This window comes from Mesocricetus auratus, unplaced genomic scaffold, assembly GCF_017639785.1.
Source record: "Mesocricetus auratus isolate SY011 unplaced genomic scaffold, BCM_Maur_2.0 Super-Scaffold_100003, whole genome shotgun sequence".
In the NCBI taxonomy this organism is placed as follows: domain Eukaryota; kingdom Metazoa; phylum Chordata; class Mammalia; order Rodentia; family Cricetidae; genus Mesocricetus; species Mesocricetus auratus.
In genome coordinates, this window is record NW_024429188.1 from 74,511,355 (window position 1) to 74,534,564 (window position 23,210).

At 35.1% G+C, this 23,210-nt stretch overlaps 1 protein-coding gene across 1 annotated transcript in view; it reads left to right on the forward strand.

The window, feature by feature from the left end:
• Il1rapl2 (interleukin 1 receptor accessory protein like 2) overlaps positions 1-23,210 on the forward strand; it is a 1,115,671-nt gene that overhangs the window by 52,813 nt on the left and 1,039,648 nt on the right. Inside the window, exon 2 of the mRNA XM_013118167.3 lies at positions 5,209-5,309. Within this exon, the coding sequence (XP_012973621.2) occupies positions 5,228-5,309 (82 nt within the window). The 5' untranslated portion in view covers positions 5,209-5,227. The remainder of the gene's footprint in view (positions 1-5,208; positions 5,310-23,210) is intronic.

Below are 23,210 nucleotides of genomic sequence, written 5' to 3' on the forward strand. Positions count from 1 at the left end.
CATAAATCTTTACCAATACAATTTCACACACACACATGTTGTTAGATCAGCTTTTTTGTATATCTTACTGATTTATTTATTTTCTATGGATACTTTTATCTCAGTCTCATCATTGCTTATATAGTAATTCACCAATATGCATATGCTCTTTTCAGTGCCATGAAAAAGATGTTTTGTTCCTAGATTATAGTTGCACATGTACTGATCCTTCTCATGAATGTATTTATATGCTCAAACATTTGGAGTTCTTTAGTAGTTTCATTTTTGGAGGACTATGTGGGAGAGTTAAACCCTGAGTCTAGTAATCACCTCTGTTTGAAGAGAAGAAGTGCTATGCCATACATGTTGGCTTATTATCATTTTGTCCTTACGTATTCATCTCTTTGTACTATCTATGTCCCTTCTGCTCTCTCAGTAATTGTTTCCTTCCTCTTAACTTTGTCACCATTTGTGCCATATGCCAACATTTTGGTTCTTCATTTTTATTAGTTTTTTCTTCTTTCTTTCTTGTAATTTTTATATATCTCTATTTTTCTCTATAGGTATATTTTTCTTCCCATCTGTGTACTATCTTTGTTTATTTCTGTCACTATGTTTTCCCAAATTTGTATTTATGGCTCTGTGTGTTTTAGTCTCCATGTCTCTTTTGACCTCCGTTTCCAACTACTAGAGCTATCAACAGAGTCAGCTGTCACTTCATGCAGCTCTTTTCAAATTACAGAATGTGCTTGAGGATAGGATAGATAGTGATATAGAGAATTAAAATTTTCATGCTTAGTTGAAAGTTGAATTAGGTAAGTGTTGTTGTCAGTTAAAGTTTTATTAACAACCAACTTTGCTTCCTATAAATATAACTTTATGAATATTGCTGCATCTTTGCCCTCTAATTAGATATATAATAGGACCTTATGACTATTTCTGTGATCATTAGTTTCCATTGTAGCTAACAACAGAATTAGAAGATGTCAAGGATTTAGAAAACAAGTTTTAAAATTATTTAACTGCTCTGTGTATTTGTATATATGTAGGTGTGATCCATATTTATGAATGCATGATGGTAAAATATTATGATGATGCCAGAATTTCCCTGATAGTAATATTATTATGAGAATTCATATGTGTTCTCTGCAATTGGATGTTTTCAGTCTACATATATTCATAAATTAAGCTTGTTTTAGTTCTAGAAGTACAGTATAAGCACAAAGTACCAATCCAGTGTGTCTGGCACTTTAAGGAGGAAGAGAAGAAAGTACAGAAGGCAATTTGCAAACTATATCCAAATGTCACCTGAGAATAACATTATCATTTCAGTCAACTGTCAAAAGCTTTAGTTCAATTACATTTTTAAAGACTCTCTACTCAAGAGAGTAGTACTTATATCAGAATTTGGTACTCCAAGAAAAGGAATACTAATGCATTCATTAGCCATTGTCCTATCAGCTTCCTTCTTTACAATTTTGCACATGATCTTTGTGGGACAGGGATTGTGTGTCAACCCTAAGGAATCAATGAACACAAAGCTATCTTGGGGGAATATGAACTACAGGAGTAAGAACTATTGCATACTTATGACAATGGTAGGGAGGATAGACTATTTTGGGGGGAAGGGTAATTTCTAAATAATTGAACAGCAGCAAAATTGCCATCATAGTAGGTATTATGCATGCTCCTATACACTTTCTTCACACAACAGTAAGCTGGTTGTAAAATCACCAAGAGGAAAGTCATAATGCAATAAACCCAAGATTTCCATGGGAAAGCTCGAGCTGCTTCTGACACTTTTATTCTTTAAACAGATCTGTGGAACTGTATGTTTGGAGCCCACTGGTCAGTCCTAAGACATTCTTTGATCAATGATGATGTTTCAGGCCGACTGCTGCTGCAGATGAACACTGCTAGGAGATTGATTACACTGGCCTTTCCCTTTGACTGTTTGAATTGGCAGTTTGGCAGATTTTCTCTTCCAATGGGAAATCTGAATCACCCATTGAACATGCTGCAAACTACTTCTCTTACTTTCTTTTCCCTTACAATGTAACATATGTAGGCTAGTCTTCACTGTCTTCTGTTTGACTAAGCACTGTATTACTCTTGCATCTCTACAGTGGGAATTTACCTTCTTAATGCTCAGGAGACAAAGTTTATCATGTTATTACTTGGTGTAGTATTGGGAGTATAGGGAAAATAATTTATTACTCATTAAAACATTTGTCTTTAATCATACAGGCTCAGAGTCAAAACCCCTTTTCTGTGATTTCCTATTGTCATGATCTTGGCTAAGTCACAAATGTTATGTTCTTGAAAAGTAAAATTATGATAGTAATGCCACAATGAATTTTTGAGAGATCACAATACTATGTAATAGACTAGTAATACATGTCTGAAATACACAAATACTCAGTAAATTATAAAATACTGTTTATCAAAAGCTCTTGGCTCAGGTTTGTTAGGCATATTAAATAAGTATATATGTCCAGTTCTTCTAATCCTCATTGATCTCAAATGAAAAGTGAAAGGAAACTGAATTTATGAAATAATTATATGATTAACTTATATTCCAGTGATAATTTATCTAGTTAAAGTCAAACATTAAATTTTTCTTTCACCAAGAACAGAGAAGGATTAATTATGAAAGGTAGCAATATTTCTAGGCTGTTTATAAAGACTGAGTTATCAGTTACTGGACGTAGTCTATGTATTTTGACAATTTAAGCACATGACCATTTGGTGAGTGGATTCGTAAAGATCTTTCTCTGTAATCATCGTGGCCCACTAATTATAAGATATCAAAATCATTAAACAGTGAAGATACAATTATAGTTATAATAGCTTTGGAGTAGGATAGCGTGGCTAAGTGTTAAAAAATTAACCAGCATGATTAAACTGGTAAAGCAAAAAACAAGGCTGAGTACTACAGGCGGAGTTAAATCAGATATGATGCAATTGTTTTTGTCAAAGTCACTAGGGATTGTGGAGCTTTTAAATAGGAAGCTAAGGCAAGAGGAGCTAGAGTGGCCATTGAGGTCCAGGGGAAGCTTGAACTTCTAAAGCTAATATCCTTTTCTGAGCTGGCAAGTGTAGTCTATTAACTCCAACTTGGACATTTGGATGCAAATTTTATTTTCTCTGTGCTGGGAGTAGGTAAGAAATACTTTAGTCCCTTGTCATCTGGCATTTTCTAGCACACTATCTCCCAAGGTTCTTTGTCCCTGTAGCAGGGTTGCAGAAGTCCACAATGTATGGTAATAAGTATGGGGTGATTTATTTTCCCTATTCACAGGTGACCAACTTCTTTTCCTTATCATGCCTCTCTGTTTATTGAATCAAGAGCATTACGATAGCAAGGAGCTAGCTATGTTGCTTGCTGAGTCAGTGGTCATACTCTGGAAATATTCTGAGTTTCCTTTATCAAATAGATTTTGAAATGAATTCAGGGAATATAGAATCCAAGTCAGTACTTAATATCATTCTGATACTTCTATAATCTGGTAGGGTTCAGTTCCTTTAAGTACAGATCAATATAAAAGAATAAACCTTTAAACAATATTCTGCATCATTAAATCTTACTCAGCAACTCTTCCTGTCTTTCTACCCAGGTTTTCTTACATTCTTTATCTTGATGATCATTGTGCTTTTACCTTTCCAACCTTCTTTCCCATCATCTATCTTTGGTTGATGATACATCCTGTGTGGCACACTGCTTCAAAATCAACTGAAAATTCTTGGCTCACTTGGGGTAAAATCATAAAATGGTTTTGAGTTGTTTTTCAAAATGTCTTGATGGTGCTAGAGAGAATTGTCTTTGCAAGTTCACCTTTTTTGTTTGTTTCATTTTTAAACCCTTCCATTCCAAATGCTTAAGACTTGGTGCTGCAGAACTTTGGTTCAATGTTTAGATGCTTAGTTTCGAAGCGCCTTTGTCAGACTTTGTTTGTTTGTTTGTTTAGTTTATCAGTGTTCTCAGCCTAATGTGATCGAATATCACACTGCAGTCACATTTTGCCAGGTGTACAATGTATGATATAATGCTAAAATTTAGTTAAACATGTACAAGTCTGTTAACTTGCTCTGAATAACTGATCAACCAATATATCTCATGTATGAAATGGAAAGCAAACTAAATTAATTTTAGTGGAAATAAATAATGAAAATAAAATAGAAGACATGCAACTTTGAAGGGCAAGAATGAATTTAAATTCTAAGACTGCTCTGATTCCTAAATTGTGATATGTATGCATGTTCATATATAAAGAGATTAGTGCTTCAGTTTTTTTCTAACAACTCTAAAAAAGAAAAAAGAAAAACCTGTGTGAGAAGGAAAAAAAGACTTGGTGCCGTCCATTTTTTAATGTAGGTGTCACTGCTGTGTAAATGTCATCCTGTTACATAAATAAACAAAAGAGCTGTATGTTCTGATGATTCTACTGAAGGTGAACAGTCATAGAAAGCATAGCACTCTGGAGCCTGAGCCGTGAAGGACCCTGGTGAGACCCAATCGTGTGGAGGGGAGATAAAGCAAAAGCAAAGGAGAAACAGAGGAAGCAAGATAATTAGAGTTAAAATTGGTTAATCTGGTGAGGGCTTACAATCTGACACCTGTAGTGTATTTGGAAATTAACTTCATGAATGCCAGAGAGGAGTGGCTCAGGGTGAAGGTTAAGTGCAAATAGCATGAGAAATAGATAGTCTTAAATAATCCATAGACAAATGAGGTTATCCTAGCAATTGGGTCATAACCAAAAAGGAATAATTCCACGAATTAAGACCAAAGAAATAACCAAGGAGCCTTCATGCCCCCGAAAGCCAAAAGGACAGAATTCAGCTTTAACTTTGCCTCTAACTGAAGCCATTGTGAAGTTTTATGCTGGGAGCTGTCGCATGCTTTAACTCTGTCCTTTCAAATGTTCTTCCATTTCTATAAAAATAAATCCCACTGTCAGTAGATTATCACTTCTGCAATGGATAATTGAAACCTGCACTAGAAATTTAGGTATCTCTTATCTGAAGCACTTGGAAGCAACAATTTTTCATATTTAGGACTTTTAGACTCTTCAAATCCTTTTGTAGACTTCACAAGTTGAACACCCTGAATGGTGCTTCAGAAGATTTTGGATTTTTAGATTACAACCTTAATTTATAGATGTGGTTTCATTGAGGCAAACGTGTGTATGTGGCACAAACCTGATTTTCTTTTGTTTTGTGTTTCAGCTGCCAAAGAACGTGAACAATGAAGCTGCCACTTCTTCTGGCTCTGGTCATCTGTTCTGCAGTCAGTACCAATTTGAAGATGGTATCAAAAAGAAATTCTGGTAAGTTGCTGTTAGCTTTCTGCTATATCGTCAAAATGTGTGGTTTCTGTGAACATTCATAGGACACCCATGACTTTAACTAGGAATGTCTTTAAATCAAAGTGCTTTCATTCTCGCTCTATTGGAAAGCAGCCAAAATAAAAATGAAGTTTGTTGCCTACCACTGAGAAAATGTTTGGAAACCAGTGGACTTTGTTAAAATGCAATGACCAGTATACTCTCAGTGGACACAAAATATGAAAGGGCTATTTAGAGTTGGTTACATTTGCTGGTGAGTAACCATCTGGGAGCAAATATTCATAAATCAGAAAAGCAGATATCTTTTAAAAATACATATCCCTTTTCATCCTAATTGATTATACAGCAATATACCTTAAAGAAATATTTTTGAATAGCATCAGTGAACTTTAGCTATCCTTATCTGTACTGAATCCCTAATAGGAAAATATTTAAAACATTCAGTTCAAAATATAGTAGTTAATTTCTTGAAGAGAAATTTTCTTGAGTAGGAACACCTATTCCTAGAACATGGCTGTCTAGCAGCCAATCATGATTATACTAAGAGATTAGCTATCCTCAGTAGATATTTAAATCAAAACTTAATCATTGTTTAATATGTGTCTTTCAGTTTTGATTACATATCCTAGTTATAATTACAAAGCATGAACAAGGTTTTAACAATTGATTTTCTGAATATAAGCATTCTACTAAGGCATTGAAGAATGCATTATTTAAAAATAAAAGATCAAGTTAGGTTTTTCCACTGATTTCTAATTCCATTATTTCCATTAAATTAATGTACTTTACTATCATTAAGTCTAAAATCACAGCAATAATGTGTAAGCTAATTTTTCAAAACAGTATTTCCTGAGTTGGGCTCAGAGTTTAGTGTTTATTTTCTGAGGTTAAAATGTACTTGATAACCAAAGTAAGTAATAAATAGTGTTCTTTAGTTAATAGCATATTAATAAGATTTCAAAATATTGCCTAGAGGAATAAAATAAAAGAACAATAGTGAAGTCTTAATAATTCTGGGATGATAATGGCAGACTACCACATTGGAGTGTCTTCCACTTATAGACTCCCATGTTTACGTCACATTAGAATAATTAGGATCTCTCTTATGCTGTATTTGTGTAAGGTTTTATCTATCATCTCTCTAACATGGCACATCATTTATGGCTGCCTTTCCTTCATTCACATTTCATGTCACATTCTCACTTTCAGTCTTGGTTCAGATTGATCGTTGCTGAAATAAAACACTTGGAGAGATTACTTACTAGCAAATGTAACCCATTGGATCAGATCCAATATTCCTCAGTCATTTACATCATAATGTCTGTTGCACAGCCTGAAAGGGGAAAAATGAGTTAAATGTTTTAAAAGCCATCTACACTGTGATCACTTAATTCAAGTAAAACTCACAATAAAAGCAAGATAGACAAAATAAAATGTTTATGTTTTGGTTTCTTTATTCATGAAGATATAGACAACTTCAGATTCTTTACATAGAGATGTTTATTGATATACAGGTGACACTCAAAGACCAACTTCTTAATGTTTTACTTCTTTGTTTTCACTTGTTCAATGTGAGGTTATTTGTGTTTTCCTGGGAATCTTAGCTTTCTTTACTCAGTGAGGTCAAGCGCAATTGTCTTTATTAAAGAAACATTATACAGGAAGTTATTTACTTAAGGTGGGGCACTTGGGTTTTTTTTATTGCTTTCAGTCTCTTGTTCCCCTATCATGTTGTTGCTTCATTTTGGCACAGTGACAATGTTGACACTGGAGAAAAACTTCCTGTAGATCTGGCCAGTGGGAGTATTTTGAATGCATAGTGTTATTCCTCTTCTATCTTCCTGAATAAAGAGCAGACAGGAGATTCTCATAGGTGAATTTTGGCCTGTGATTGTCTCTATACTTTTTGTTAACACATTTGTTTATTGTTTAATTTTTAATACTTTAAAATTGACTGTAAAATGAATAAGGAATGCTAACTGGGCCATAGGTGTTAAAAATGGGGGAGCACTTTTAATCACTCTTCCCTTCTGTTTAGTTATCCCCATCAAAATCTTTCATTGCATCACTACACATGTGTTGTTGTTATTGTTATTATTATTATTTTATGGAGGAAATGTACATATTTTCACTGTAATTTTAATAGTTCATTATCTTTGAAGAATATAGAAGATGCTTCATAAATCTTTAGCACTCAGTTTTGCTTCATGTAATTTATGATGACCTTTGCTTTTGTTAATTAAATGATCCAGGTTACTCTTTGTAGTGTCAAAAAAGAAGCTCAGAGCTTCTATTTCTCTTCTCATTTCCCTTCTCTAGAGTTGAAAACAGCAGAATTGTTATGTCCTCTCTCCACTAGTATTTATGACTGCTTAGCTCCCACTGGGAAACTGTAATCATTTCTGTGTGGTTCATTCTAGACAGGGATCTCTCTTACTGAAACCTTACAGTTCTTGTGCCACAGACATGTCTTCTGCATCAGACAGAAGGCCAAGGGGTAAAACTTTCTATTTCTGTCCTTGCCAAATGGGAAGAAATGAATTAACAGTTGAAAGTTTTTTTATTGTTTTGTTTTGCATTGCAGGGGACAATTGGAAATTGCTCTATGACTGAACCAGTGGTAAAAACAAAAGTCTACTCTGAGAACATATAGGTACAAATTTCATTGTCTGGGATGATTTTAGAAAAAAAAACAAACAACAGCCCAGACTGTGTTTCTATGTCATAGTGGGCATGCCCATTTTGCACAGAAAGTAAGAGTACTGGAACTGGTCGGCCAAATATTAGTTTGTTACCTTCTCCACACTATATTTTTTATTTCAATCAATGTTATTATTTTCTAAACATAGGATATGGATAAAGTCATTTGGAATGTATATTCTACTAAAATCAGTTTCCTTTGCTTACAGCTTTATGGCAAGACATTGGCAAATATCTTGACAACAGTCAATGGCAAAAATGCCTATTTCCTTTTCCAGTGGAGGACACATGTACCTAAAACTAAATCTTAGTAATATTCATTGGAGAAATTATTCTCCCTCAAAAATAGGCCACTCAAAGTCTTCTTATATGCTTGTTTTTAGAACTTGGTAAAAGATGTTTGCAGAGTTCATGTGGGTGATGTCATTTGGGACATGAGATTTTCCCCTTACATTGTCTCAGATTTTTGATGCTGCCCTTGCTGCTGCTTTTATTGCTGGTGCACAAAATTGCAAGCTGTGTTGTGCAGTTGTTGCTATTCAGTTCTTCCAGCATGGATGTCCACATCAGAGGACAAAGCATCAGTGTTATAGGACGGTGTGTTTAAGTTTATACTAAAAGTGGGTCATCATGCAGTCAGTTCTTCTGTAGGATGACCAAAGTATTCAACTTTTCTGTGATCTGCAATTGGGAATAAAATTGTAAAGCTACCAAAATACTTGAATCAGTAATTCTCTTATTACACAGAGTTGAATGATCTCATGTAAGTCCATCCAAAAAAGGTATCTGTAAATACCTGGTGTGTGCCAGTAGGTCTTCACATCTGCCTCACTGCTAGAAACTACATGTGATAAGAGAATTACTATGTTTGAGATTAACGTTATGAAATTTTCTGGTTGTTGATGAGTGGATAGCTGTCTGTTTTCACTAGAAATGTATGACCTTTAAAATTCCCAGTTAGATAAGTAAAAGCAAACAATAAAGGTAGAAATCGAGGTTATATGAACTAACATAAGCCAGAGAATTTCTCAAATCCTTTCCAAGTGTAAACAAAGTAACTTCTCTTGTGAATCATATTGTTATGTAATTCTGAATAATATAAAGTATCCTGTCTTTGGGTTCTTTGAAAAAAGATAATTTTTTTCAAACATGCCAGCCAGAAGTTAAGCTGGTTTAAGAATATTCACACCACTTCACTTAACTGTAGAATGTTAGATGACGATGTAGAATATCAACAAGATGCTATTCAATTTTCCCTTTATAAACTTATTGTAATGAGCTAAGATCTAGGAGAAAAATTCCACACAACAATGTGTGCTTTAATTTAAAGGGACATTTTAATACTTGGTACTTGAGTACTTTTATTTCTTTAATTAGGGGGAGCTTTCCTCTGGAAATTAGATCTTTGAGAGAAAGAAATGTTGTGTGGAAATGATTGGCTAGGTCAATGGAAGTACTACAAGACAAAATTTGGAGTGAAAGACAAAGTTTAGAGCAAGTTGAGAGTAGGCAGAGGATTAGCCATATTAGTCAGAACTTGTGGCCTGGATCACATTCAATGAAATGCTAAGTGGAGAAGATGGAAAGAGAAATAATTTAAGTTCTTATTCATTGGGTTTTATATGACCACAGGCATAATATATTAAAATTTCTTGCTAAGCATGCAGCATTCTATTAGCCCTAGTGTGTGAGAGGAAGGAAAAGGAATGAAAGGTCACTCAGTGAAAAATACTTACTCTTATGGCGATAAATGAATGGCTAATAAATTTATAGTAACCTAATGGAATAATATATAGCCATCATGATGATACTATTATTTATACCATGTCCATACACTAAAATGTTACTATGAAATGATAATGAGTAATAATTTAGAACATAATGGTGTTTAAATGTACACTTATACTGATTAAAAGTGAACTAAATATGATGTATTTTCACATTTATAGACAAATAGAGTTTTTCCTATAAAGATGCTTAAAGTGTAAATCAAAAACAGCATATCTTAGATCTGAAGAGATAGATCAGAAATTAAGAGTAGTGATCAGTCTTCCAGAAGACCCTAGTTCAATTCCCAGTATGCACATGGTGGTCCACAGCCATCTGTAACTACTTCTGTCCTAGGGGCATCTGGTGCCCTCTTCTGGCCTTGAGCTCCAGTATGCGCATAGTTCATAATAATACGTGCAGACAAAGCACCCATATTCATTGAAAAATAAAATGTAGAAAACAAAGAAACTAACAGATCCTGTTAACTGGAAGTAAATACTCTTATTGAAATATGTCACATATGAAACTCCTGGAGAAAAACACAAGAAAATCTAATTCAATATTAAACTTGCATAGTGCAGGACTCTGAAGATAGGAGAGTCAGAGAAGAATAAGGTCAGTTGTAGACAGTCTCTCCACCCAAGAAGAACCAGAAAGGGCTGGCAAGAGGCAGGAGGATCATCAATCATGGGAAAGGAAATAGTGAATAGAGATGGCAATGTGTGTGTTGTGTGTGCCTAGGAGAAGTGTTGTATTTATTAATTTCTCATTGTTGGGACAAAATACTTGCAGAAAGCACTTCAATGAAAGATTTATTTTGGTTCCACTTGGGGACATAGTCTTTCATGGTGGAGAAGTCATGGCATCAGGAGCTTTAGGTAGTTCTTCCCATGGCATTTGTAGTCAGGAATCAGGGTGAGAAGCTAGTACTCAGCTAGTGTTCTCCTTTATATTCTGTCTAAGAACCAACCCATAGAATTATGCTCATGCCTGCATTTATTGTGTACCTTCCTAGTTCCTTATCCCAGTCTAGAAAGCATCACACAGATATGACCAGAAGCTTGTTTCAATAGTGAGTGTCAGTCTCATCAAGTTAGCAATCATGATAAACTTTCCAAAATGTGTATCACCTAGGTGGTAGTTTGGTACAGCAAGTTAAATGACTGATGATTCTGGTCATAGAGTGGTAGAGATCTTATTTTTCATGGGAATAATGTTAAATGATGACATTTGTAGTAATTGATACAGAATAGCTAGGTAGGTGAGAAAGAAATATGAAAGGATTCTCATGCAGGAAACAAAATTTTAACAAAAATTTAACGTGGAAGTTTGTCCCTAGGAGGACAAGTACAATTATTTTTTGTGTTTAATCAAGGTTTTATTTAGAAACATTACAAGTGTACACAAAAATCAAAATGCCCATATGTTCTTCAACCATAATCACTGAGAGGCTTTTTTAAAATTATGAATTGAGAGCAAATTCTGTTTCCATGACAGTTGAGATAAGATATTTTCTCCTTTGTTGTACAGTTAACATTTCAAACAAGTTAATATGCTTTAAAGAAATAAATAGTACAGGCCTCCCAAACATCTTTCATCATAATATATCTTTCATCTGATATTTGCGACAAAATATTTGTTGCTTCTTATTTAGTTTTGCTGTATTTTTTGTGTCTTATTCATGAAAATGATGACTGTTTACTTTTTTGGTAGTATTGTCCTCATTGGTTTGTATGAGGATGACACTGGCTTCATAAAATGACTTGGGGGGAGTTCTGCATTCTTAAAAGGCATTTTTCATCTTCAAATGGTAAATAGTATTGACTCCAGCAATTTTTGGACTCAGAATTCTGTTTCTTGACATCAACAACTTAATGCATTGATTTTTTAAAAAATTAGATCATGGACTATGTATTTCTCTTCTTTTTAAAGTAAGATTTGGTACTTTGTGTCTTTTTAAATGATATATCTATTTCAACTAACTTTTAAATTTATTGGCAGCTGGTTTTACATAATCATTTAGTATTTTTATTTTTGTAACATCTTGAAATCTGCTTTAATCTCTCATGTTAATAAATTTTGAGTCTTCTGATTTGTTTAGAGATTTATCCAATGCATTGATCTTTGTTTCTTATTTGATGTTGTTCCATTCTTTTTTGTATTTTCTTTGTATTTAACTTGTTTGTTTCTCATTTCTTAAGATAAAACTTATATCCTGGACTTTAATCCTTTCATATTACTGATAAATGCATTTCTCTTTAAGTATAATCACCTTAGCAGCATACCAAAATTTTGCTTTGTCTTTTTTAGTAATTCAAAATATATTTATTCCTTCTGAGGTCTCTTCTTTAAACTAAAATTATATAAAAGTGTGTTACTTAATTTTCAGATATTTAAAGATTTTATAGTTAAAATTACATTAGTTTTAAATTATATGTTAACACTAAAATATGTGCCTTCTTTTTTGGTACTGGATATTGCATAACAGTTTCCTCCAAGATTGAAATAGTCCATCTTCAGTGTATGTGAAGTGCATAAGCCTAAGGTGTGTATGGGTTAGTGAAATCCAAGGCTGGCTCCTCTTTGCATATTAGCCATAGTTGGACAAGACTATTAAAGAGCCATATCTTTGTTGATCTCTAAGTATACAGAGTGATTTCTCACTGGGAAGGCCTGTTGTGCTATGATCATTAACACTCTGAGATCATCTACGAAGTACATGCTCACCATTTTCCTATCTGGACTAGACCTTAATTTCAATATGCTCAAACATCTTAAACTTAGCACACCCTGTCAGTTACAGCTTAAATTGAGCATGCTCAATAACATATTTTTTAAACTGTATGTTGTATTGTGTGGCTAGGAAGCTGAGCATGTTAAATTTGGTTATGTACACCTTAAACTGAGCTTTCTCTGGGATATTCCTGTACCTAATGCATTTTCTGTTTATCAGGTTCATTATTCAAACAGGATAGAGTTTGCAGGAGAACTTCTGCCTCTCCTTTCCTGCTTCCCACAATAAACTATCTGCTATTCTTTATCTTCTGGTTTTGTTGACTTTGTACTTACCAACAGGAGCAAGCCATTGTTACAGCAAGATCAGAGAATTAAATTGAACATGGAACCTGTCTGCCTTTACACTGACTTGTCAATGATGCTCTATAATTGGGGTATAGTGGTGCACACCTTTAATACAAGCATTTGGCAGGTAGAGGCAAGAGGATCACTTTGAGTTCAAGGCCAGCCTGGTCCACACAGTAGGTTTCAGGCCAGCCAGGGCTATATAGTGAGAGCTTATCAATAATAAGAATGATGATATTAAGAATGATGGTGATGCATATAACTAACTTTAAATAAAAATAGTCTAGAAAGGATTAAAAAGAAACAGTTCATCTTACAGGGAAGCTGGTTAAGACTGAAAGTAAATAACTGAAAGTAGCTTCTGAAAGTCACTGAAACTGATCAGATTCACTAGGCACATCCCTACTAAAGAGTATATCAATAGTATAGACTACTAAGAGTTACTATTAAATGAATCAAGTTGTAAAGAAGACTGAGACCTGGCAAGTAGCCTAGAAGCAGAAACTAGCCAAACTGCCTGGAAGAGATTTAAAAGAAATGAGTCACCTGGAAAGGATGCTCTCCCACCTGTTGAGCTGCCTGCAGGCTGTGCAGTGTGCTCTAAGTACCTAGCTTTATTGAGCTGGTAACCATACTGTTGTCTGTTCCTGTAATAACCTCTATTACATGTTCCACTAAGTAATAACAATTAAACTCACTGGTTCACCAAGTTAGACTTTTCTGGTCTATAATGAGCTTGCTATCGTGTGTGTGTGTGTGTGTGTGTGTGTGTGTCTGTGTGTGTGTGTCTGTGTGTCTGTGTGTGTGTATGTGTTCTACTTATTTTTATTCTCCAAACTAACTTATAATTTAGTGTAACTGAAATTCTTCCAGATTGAGTGCATGTGTGTGTAGTAATGATTATATATAAATTTCAGGTGGCAATCTTTCTAATCTCACTAGTCTCCAAGTTAATATTTTCCTTCGCATAACTGTTAATTCTTGATTATATGTATCTTTCTTGTATTCATAAATGCTGTACAGTATTTTGTTGTTTGTTTTAAAATTAAGTAAGTGCTGTGCTTATGGAGTCCAGACACTTGTCTTAAGTTTTACTATTTACAAGTAATCATGAAATACAGGCGGTGGTGGTGCACGCCTTTAATCCCATCACTCAAAAGGCAGAGGCAAGTGGATCTCTGAGTTCCAGGCCAGTCTGGTCTACAAACTGAGTTTCAGGACAACCAGGGTTACATAGAGAAACCCTCTCTCTAAAAAACCCCAAAATAGTAAATAAATAAAAATGAAATAATTAATAAAATGTCTCTGCTAGAGTTTCCCTATTGCTTAGATCCTAGTGCTATAGAAGAGGCAAATTGGAAATGTTGTATGTAGTTTTCATTTAAAATATAAAGTCTCTAACAAATTGCCAACTAATGTAAGTATACTAATTATATTTCCACTAAAAATACACTTGAGTTCTCTCACTGCACATTTGATAACCGTATGTAGTCAAGGATTTTTCTCATATAATATAAATAAAAGAAACATTTTGTTTACTAAAATTCTCAGTTACTTATGATAACCGTGATCCTTAGATTCAATGAACTCTACAAATGTGCATGCATATCTTTGTACATGTTGATGTGTAGATGCTTGTGTGAGAGAGAGAGAGGGAGAGAGACAGACAGACAGACAGACACAGAGAGAGAATATGATAACATGAATGACTTAATAGAAAAGAAAACCATGTAAAGAAAATCTGTCCATTTCCTTCAGTTATGCAACAAAAAAGTAGAACAGTGTATGTGAGTTAATAACTAAGTTCATTATTTTGATTGTTAAGTAATATCACAAGTATTTAATATAATTAAAATTGAAATATTGAAGTCCTATATGACACTGCTTCTTTTAACTGAAAATGTGTACATAATTAAACTAATGGAAATAGTTCACAAGCTTAAAAACTGAGAAGTTTGCAAGCAATTAATTCCATGTTAGAATTTTACCCAGTTCTGTGTTACTTTCTCCATGCAGATTTTAGAAACTTGGTATCACTTTGGACTTATTTCTATCTATAACACTGAAGAATGAGAGAGAGAACAATTAGAAAAAAAATTACAACTTTTCTTAATTTTGATTTGAGATTTATCCCATTCACAAGAATAGATAAGAACTGTAGTGGGGGCTCCTTCCTCTTCTTGCTTTAGAATGAAAGGCTATTGTATTTTCTGGAGAGGAGTTTTGAATTTCTGTTATTTCTGCTAGGGTGACTTTCCATCATAACTCAACTCATGTAGGCATGGTAGGGGAGACTGCATCCCTTATGACTCTACTGCTTTCCACAGGTGTAATTTGCACTAAACGAAATACGTGCTCTGCTGCACAGCACACCTTAATGCTTACTGTAGTTTTTCCCCCTGCGGATAGCTGATACCCAGGGATTTCTTAAAACATTCAGGGTATCTGTAATCCATTGGAGAGATACTGTAGTTTACCATTTTCATATTCTAATTAATGTCCCATTTTTCCTTTCACGTATTTATTTAAAACCATCATAGAGAAGCAGAATGTTTTATGAGGATTGCACAGACTTTCCTCCTCTGTTAAAAATGCTTTGACATTCAATGACCTTCCTCCAGGAAAACACAAGTCAGCACTACTTCCCTCTGCCTGTGTGACTTAAGAGAGCTGCATCATAAGTGACCTCTCCCTAAGTGGCTACAGACAAGAAACATGGTTTTTCAGAGATTCTCATTAATCCCTTGAGATGAATGGCATGTACTTGACATTGTTGCTTTCTGGAGAAATAAGACAATAGTTGGACAAAAACAAATTCTGCTAAGGAACATCATAGACACATGATTATTAGTGCACTAAACATGCAAGCAGACTGCATCACACATATTTTCTGGGTACCTTGTCTTAAAATGGGCAAAGGCATACTCTTTGCTCTCAGAGAACTCAGTGACTCACAGAGGAATGGAGAAAGTAACATTAATCATATGTACATGTCAGGCACTTTGCTAAAAGACATGGGTCCTCATGAGAAAGAGAGCACTGATCTAGGCAGATACTACACTTGTTGACTTTTATAGATACAGAGACAGAAGCTCTAGATCTTTGAGCTCTTCGGGTGGTTAAATAATTTGATCAATTCTCTCCAGCTAGTAAGTTCTAGAGCAAGATTTTAACCCAGGTTTGTCCACCTGCAGCATCTTGCTATTAAATACTCTGCCATTCTTTGCATTTTGTGCATGTCATTATTACACTTATTTCCCAGTGCAGATATTTAAATGGCAGAGAGGGCAAGGTCATCTGAGGTCTCCAAATACTCAGGGACAAGTCCAGATCTCAAATCACTGTGTGACTCAAAAATTCAGACTCTTGTCTTTAAAACATAGTTATGTCTTATAAAAAGGTGTAAAGTAGTCCACATTATGGGAGAGGCACAGATATAGTTCTGATGAAGAATGTTCTCTTTCTGTCTTAGAAACAGAGTTATCAGGGAAGGCTTCTTGTGAGAGATACCATTTGACATCAGATGTGAAAGTTTGGGTTGAGAATAATGATGGGAGACAGTATTCCCAGAAGAGAACAGTAGTGGCGAGTGTGCGGGTGTGTGTAAAATGATTTCTATTTCTGAGTATCAAGCAGCCCAGATAGTAAGACCCAAGTAGTTAGGAAACATATTTGCACAGAAACAAGCAGCTAGACAGATGGTGCTTCAAATATATCTCCTTTTTTATAAGTATAGGAAATATATTGAGAAGATAAAAAGGAAATGTAGGCTGTGGTGTTGGGAGAGTAGAGACAAGGTTGCTGTAACATTCTTGTACTGGCTGGAGGTTTTGTTCGAATGTTTTCCATAGCTGTAAGAGGAAGGACCAATCACAACTTCATTTTCGATTCTGAAATTATAATTTTGAATAAAAGAAATTATTGTGTAAGTCATTTCTGTCAATTATCAATTGAAGCCTCCTTTTTTGTTTTCCACAATGTTCAGGTAAGTGGAACGAATGATTTCCAAAAGGAAATATTTATTTCTGGTCTTACAATTACCAGCAGGTGGCAGTGTGACACATTCCTTCTATAGAGGTGGAGTAGATTTTTTTTTTTTTTTTTTTTTTTTTTACCATCCTTGCTTGGCTGTCTCCAGAGCCTAAAATTAGAAGGAAGAACTGTTTTTCTTGTCACCAGGGTGTAATTGGCCTAATCTTTACACACACACACACACACACACACACACACAGTATATGAAGTGCTGGTTTCTGAAGGCTCCTCAGCTCAGGGACTCATTGAATCTTTCTGTTTCCCTCAAGGAGAGACTGCAAAGCATAGCTCAAGTTACTTTTTGAGCAATTCTTTACAGTTAGGAATTCAAAGCCTAAAGGCATAGAAAGGCCACAGGGTTGGCAGATTTTGCTTTTGGAAGTCCTCCACCCCAACATTTCTGCTTTTTAAATGTGTGCTTCCTTCCTGGCATCTAGTTCTCACTAAGCCTTGAATGGTATCTAAACATAAACATTCGCAATTGTCTTGATCTTCACTCAGAACCTTCTTGTTCTTTAATAGGCCACAGCTATGTTATACTTTAAAACAGTTTAGGGTGATAAGTTGGGACATAGATGAACATAAGGCTATTGGACTCTTTCCTTCCTAGCTGTCTATATTGCAGAACTACCAGGTTATACTAATTTAAGTGATCAAGCATGTCCCAAATCTCCTTTCCTCTTCATACCCCCCACTGCTGACATCCTTCAACCTTTTATCATTGCCCTCATGAACATTGGACAAGCCTGCAGCTTGAAGTCTCTGGCTTTTAGCTACTCCTCTGCTACTACTCATCTTCCATAATGTGTCCAGGGGAAGTTTTAAAATTATAGATATTATGCAATTTGTAAGAATTTATCTGGTCATCTAATAAATATTTGTGGATCAACTACTTGGTGTAAGATTTTTTGAATGAAAAACAGACCCTTTGGTGCACTACCACACACTGGTATAAATTCAATTGTCTTGTGGCACATGATCTGTGGCATGTCAGATCCTTCTTGGTTTATTCCCACAACATACTAGGTTACACACTATTTTTATATAAATATAACATATTTTTTCTATATGTATATATGCAACTATGTCATTATATATAGATGATCTTCAAGCTATTATAGACTTTCATCCTGATAATACATCACATACTGAAAATATTGTAAGTTTAAAATGCATTTCAAAGCAGCACAGTTTAACAATATATCATACTATAGAATATTATATTTTTAGTGTCTTGATAATGTTGTTGACTGTGAACTGTAATTGACATTGCCAAGTGTCATACTACATGTAATAATGTAAAAAGGATCAACACAAAAAATGAAATATGCCTTTTGCCAAATAAATATCCTTGTATTGAAAACTTGTAAGTTTAAGACTGTATACATAATCCATATTAGCCCCAGGTGATATTAATCTTGTTTCTGTATACCTCTCGTAGACCACACACAAACCTTCCCGAGTTATTTATCACTGTGAAAAAAAACTCTTCACTTCTGAGTTCTGGGTATTTCATCTTCTGTTTTGCTTCGTGTGTAATTCCCTTCCTACTTCCTCTTTGTCTTCATAAAACTGGTCATATTAAAAAAAACCTATTTCAAGCATTGTTTTCTCCAGGTAGCTTTCCGTGGAGTCCTCCTACACATCCTACTCTTCCAGCCAGAATTAGTTGTCTTTCTTCCTCTTGGTTCCTGTCACATTTTGTTTGTGCTTCTGTGCTAGAGTTGGTCATATTGGGATTTAGTTATTTTAATGGCTGTCCATTGTCTATGAGCTTTTGCAAGTCAGAAAGTTGAATTGCTTTGAATTTTCTGTTTCTAGTAGACTGCCTTCCATGTCATACTTGATCAGTAAGTACATATTAGATAGTAGTGTAAAATGCTTTTGGCTTGTTGAACTCTAGCTGACTTGAAGAGCAGTTTGCTGTAGAAAGTTATTGAACAACCTGAATTTCCTAAGCATCACACTTGGAAATTTGGAATTGTGGCTGAGATGGTTAAAGGCATAGGCTTTCATATTTTAACAAGGAGGATATAAGAGGAGTACCACTGAAAGTCTGTCCTCATCAGCAAACACACACACACACACACACACACACACACACACACACACACACACACACACACCCCTACCTGCTTCTGCTGCTGTCCATATGTCTCTGTCCATTTCCTTGTTTTGTGCATAAGAACCTGGAAGCCTTGTGGAGATTCTTACTGAACCCCAGTATCTGCCAATATCAAAGTGGCTCTCAACACATATTTGTTTAAATTCTATTATTCAACCATGTATACTTGTCCCTTCTTTTTCTAATTGTTCCTTTATACTCTGGAGTAGAGCTTGTGAATGGCACTAGAATGCCATTTACCTACTTGTCATGCTGCTTAGAAATAACCGGAAACAATATTTCTAGTTAAGATCATGACCAGGACGCTATAAAATATTATTAGAGGCTGTGACAATTTGTTGCCAGAATGTCATTGTGCTTGCTATTATTTTCCAGTGTGAATGGGACCTTTCTATATCCTCTAAGAAAGTGTGAGTTCAGACCTCCATGTTTTGAAGACCAGGGTGTAAAGGTTAGCTGCTTGCCTATAAAATAAAGAGAATGAACAGCTTTTTGCCCTGACTAATCTTGCTTTCCTCTTTCCTAACGAGGTCTTAGGAACTATTCCTCTGTAATTCCCTGAATATTTAGATTAGCTTTGCTCTGACCTCTTACTGGTGTTACTCAAAGAAACTTGTATCATCAGACTTTTTGGATCCTTCCCTGCACATTTCATGGTGCCCTTTTTGGTGCTGTCAGTGAAGGCATTGTTTGCCATTTTCACATTCTTAAATATTTATGCTCCTTTGAATGTCCACTTGGGAAGTCAAGTAACCAAAAATGGTCTTTTGCATTACTTTGCATAAAATTAACATGTTGATTTTTCTATAAACCCATAGGTTACAGATTGATTTACATAAACCTGACATTCAGGAAGCTCAACCTTTACCTTGTCAAAGAAAATGAAAGGAGTCAGAAAAACTGAAAGCAAGTGTATATGTAAAGCATCAGAAAATGAGATAGGCAAAGGGTGAAATTTATTATTGTTAATATCCACAGTATCTTCTTTTTCTTCCTCTTCCTCTCCTCCTTCTCCTCCTTCTGCTTCTGCTTCTTTTCTCTAGAAATAGGTTCTTGCTAGGTAGCTGAGGCTGATCTTGAATTTGAGATCCTCCTGCCTCAGTATCTCAAATGTGGAGAGTTAGTGGCATGTACCAACAAATTCAGATACTCACAAAATTTTAACATATAAAAGCATCAGAGCTATTTTGTCCTCAATGCAGGAATCCCATTGAGAGTACAACACAGCAATGAAGAGCCAGGGGACAGTTTTACTTTTAGAACGAAATGTCCATTGAGGCAGATGCTTTAATTTTGGAAAGCTTTTGATTACAGGGAGAAAATCTGTTCTTTTATACATTTCTGCTAATGGATCATATCTCTGCCTCCTGCAATCAGCCTAATCCGTTGTAATCTGAATTTGTAGTTGATGGACAGGCGTAAAGGAGTCCACAAATGCTCTGAAATTGAACAAAAATTGTTTGAAGGAGCAAGTGTGAAAAATGCACATAGCTATAACTTTCCTGAAAGTTTCAAAGGAGCTCTGTGATCCTCCTTTCTGGCATTATTCATTAGCACATGGCTTACAGAGTTAATACATTGTGTACAGGAGGAACTAGGATTTAGATTACTACTGTGTTGCTACAGACTTGCTTTTCTTACTCATTTCTTTAAATATGTGGTCAACATTAGCCTTCCATTCACCTCCTGATCATGTTTGCGCTTCCAAACAGCTCATCTTCACAATTTACAATAATATAAGAATAATCTCTTCTTAATTATTTCTCTTACTTGGGGAACATCTACTTACATCATTTCCCCTTCCCTTTCCTCCCTCCCAAACTCTCCCATATACCTGTCCTATCTCTTTATCAAATGTGTGGCCTCCTTTTCTCATTAGGTATATGTGTGTATATACATATTACTAAATGCACAAATATAAATTTGATATCTTTAATTTTATTGGCATAAAACACTTCCTTCAGTCATATTTAATCTCCCTTTAAATGTCATAGTTTGTGCTACTTTCTACACTTGTGGTCACATCAGTTATATGTACAAGTAGCAAAACTTAGACTTTCAATCTAATGTGCATTTTCCCCCAATTTTTTATTTAGGAAACTTTTCCATGCAATATAATTTTAACATTTTCTTTTTCTTCCCCCAGATCCTCCCAGCTCCTCCATACCCACTCACCTTCATGTTCTCTCCCTTTCTATAAAACAAAACAATTAATAACTCCCAAACTTAAAATCAACACAACAAAGGGCAATAAGACAAAAAAAAAACCAAACTAAAACAAAAAGTTCACAAACATTGTGGGCCAACCACTCCTGGGAATACGGAGAAGTTATCAACTGGGCAAGGGTAGGAATTTATCTCCATCTCCATTTCTCAGTGCAGGGAGGTTTTGGTTTTTTTGTTTTGTTTTGTTTTTTGGTTTTACGAGACAAGGTTTCTCTGTATTGTTTTGGAGGCTGTCGGTCCAGCCTGTCCTCGAACTCACAGAGATCCGCCTGCCTCTACCTCCCGAGTGCAGGGATTAAAGGCGTGCGCCACCACCGCCCGGCTGGGAGTGTGTTTTCATTTGGGTAGTTCTTATGCCTGCTGACACATTCTTAGTGAATTCATATGTGCATCATCAGTCTATTGGGTTTGGAAGTCTCTTCTTTGGATCATGTAACAACTTTGAATCTTGCAGTCTTTCTGCCTCCTTTTCTTCACAGATTCTTTGAACTTTGACGGGAGGGGTTTGATGATGGCATCCCATTTTGAAATGAATGTTCCAAAGTCTCTTGCTCTCTGCGTATTGTCCAGTTGTGGATCTCTATGTTAATTGCCATCTACTGCAGGAGAAAGTTTCTCTGATGAGGGCTGAGTGATGCACTGGTATGATTTTGCTTCCTTTTTAAGTTTCTTCTAGTTTCTTGTCCTGTCCTTTGTCTTAACTGAGAGTCCTTGCCTATTATTTTACCTTATATTTCATCTAATTCCTCTATATATCTCAAACTTAGGAACTAATTTAAGCACAAAGGCTGGGTTTCCCCTAACTCAAGAAAATTATTAACTTTTATTAATACTAAGAGAGTTCTCATCTTTTTCTTTGTATCTTGAGATTAAGGAAAAATGCATCCTTAAACAGACCACTCAGATGCATCTAATTCAATTTTTGGAAGTTCTATGTTATTGTGCACTGTATGAAAGCTTTAAAATCGATCTCTTTCTCTTTTATGATTGATCAGAAACTTTTCCCTCACAATAACACTCTCTTAATAAATTAATATGCTTAATTGTATATGATAATATCAAGTAAAGTAATTTATAACATCAAACTAGAAAGAAATTAATTTAAAATTTTAATCGCACAGTTTAGTTTGTCATTTTATTATGATGAAATTCATAGCACATTAGTAATTTATTGGAAGAACATACCAAGAACAGATTTCCCTGAATGTTGCTGGGTAAACATGTTATTGTGCAGTGACTACCTTGGATTTAGGTGTAGGAAAATCAAAATCTCAGCTGCATTGCAATATGTGAGGAAAGGAAAGGAAAATAAATTCTGGGATGAAAGGCTACAAAATCTGTAATTATTGTGTCTTAGAATAGGGAAATCTAATGATGACATGAAAGAGATGAAACATTTTTGATTATAAATAGTTGTCTTCTGCCTTCAGTTAGAAATGATATAAGATTAAGGGTGACATTTGTTTTTAAGACAATCATGTCTTACATTGGTTAGAGATTCTCTTACCTAGGGCAAGATCCTTAACCACATGATCTCCTGAGTTTACTTCCGTTTCTAAGTTTCTATCCTTGGGCAAAAATTCTGTATCTCTGATATGCCAAGGCTGGCATGGGCTCTTTTGCTGATTTGCCTTTCATCTTGGATTTTTTAACTTAGTTCTTAATTATGTATAGGACACATGTCCCTCTTGGGGAAGAATGCAGATGGAAGAAAGAAGCTATTTTGTGGAGTGGCCAGAATGACTACCATTAAATATCTAAGTGGGCATTGTACCTTTCAACTTTGTCACCAGAGAGGCTCTGTAGATGTTATTAATAACATTGTTAATAATTATGTAAACGGGGTTTGGAGAATAGATATAATCTCTAAATATTTTGATTGGCTTATTTCCAGCAGAGTGACATTTTTCCCTAGAAATACACATATAAGTTTGCCAATCCTTCTCCAA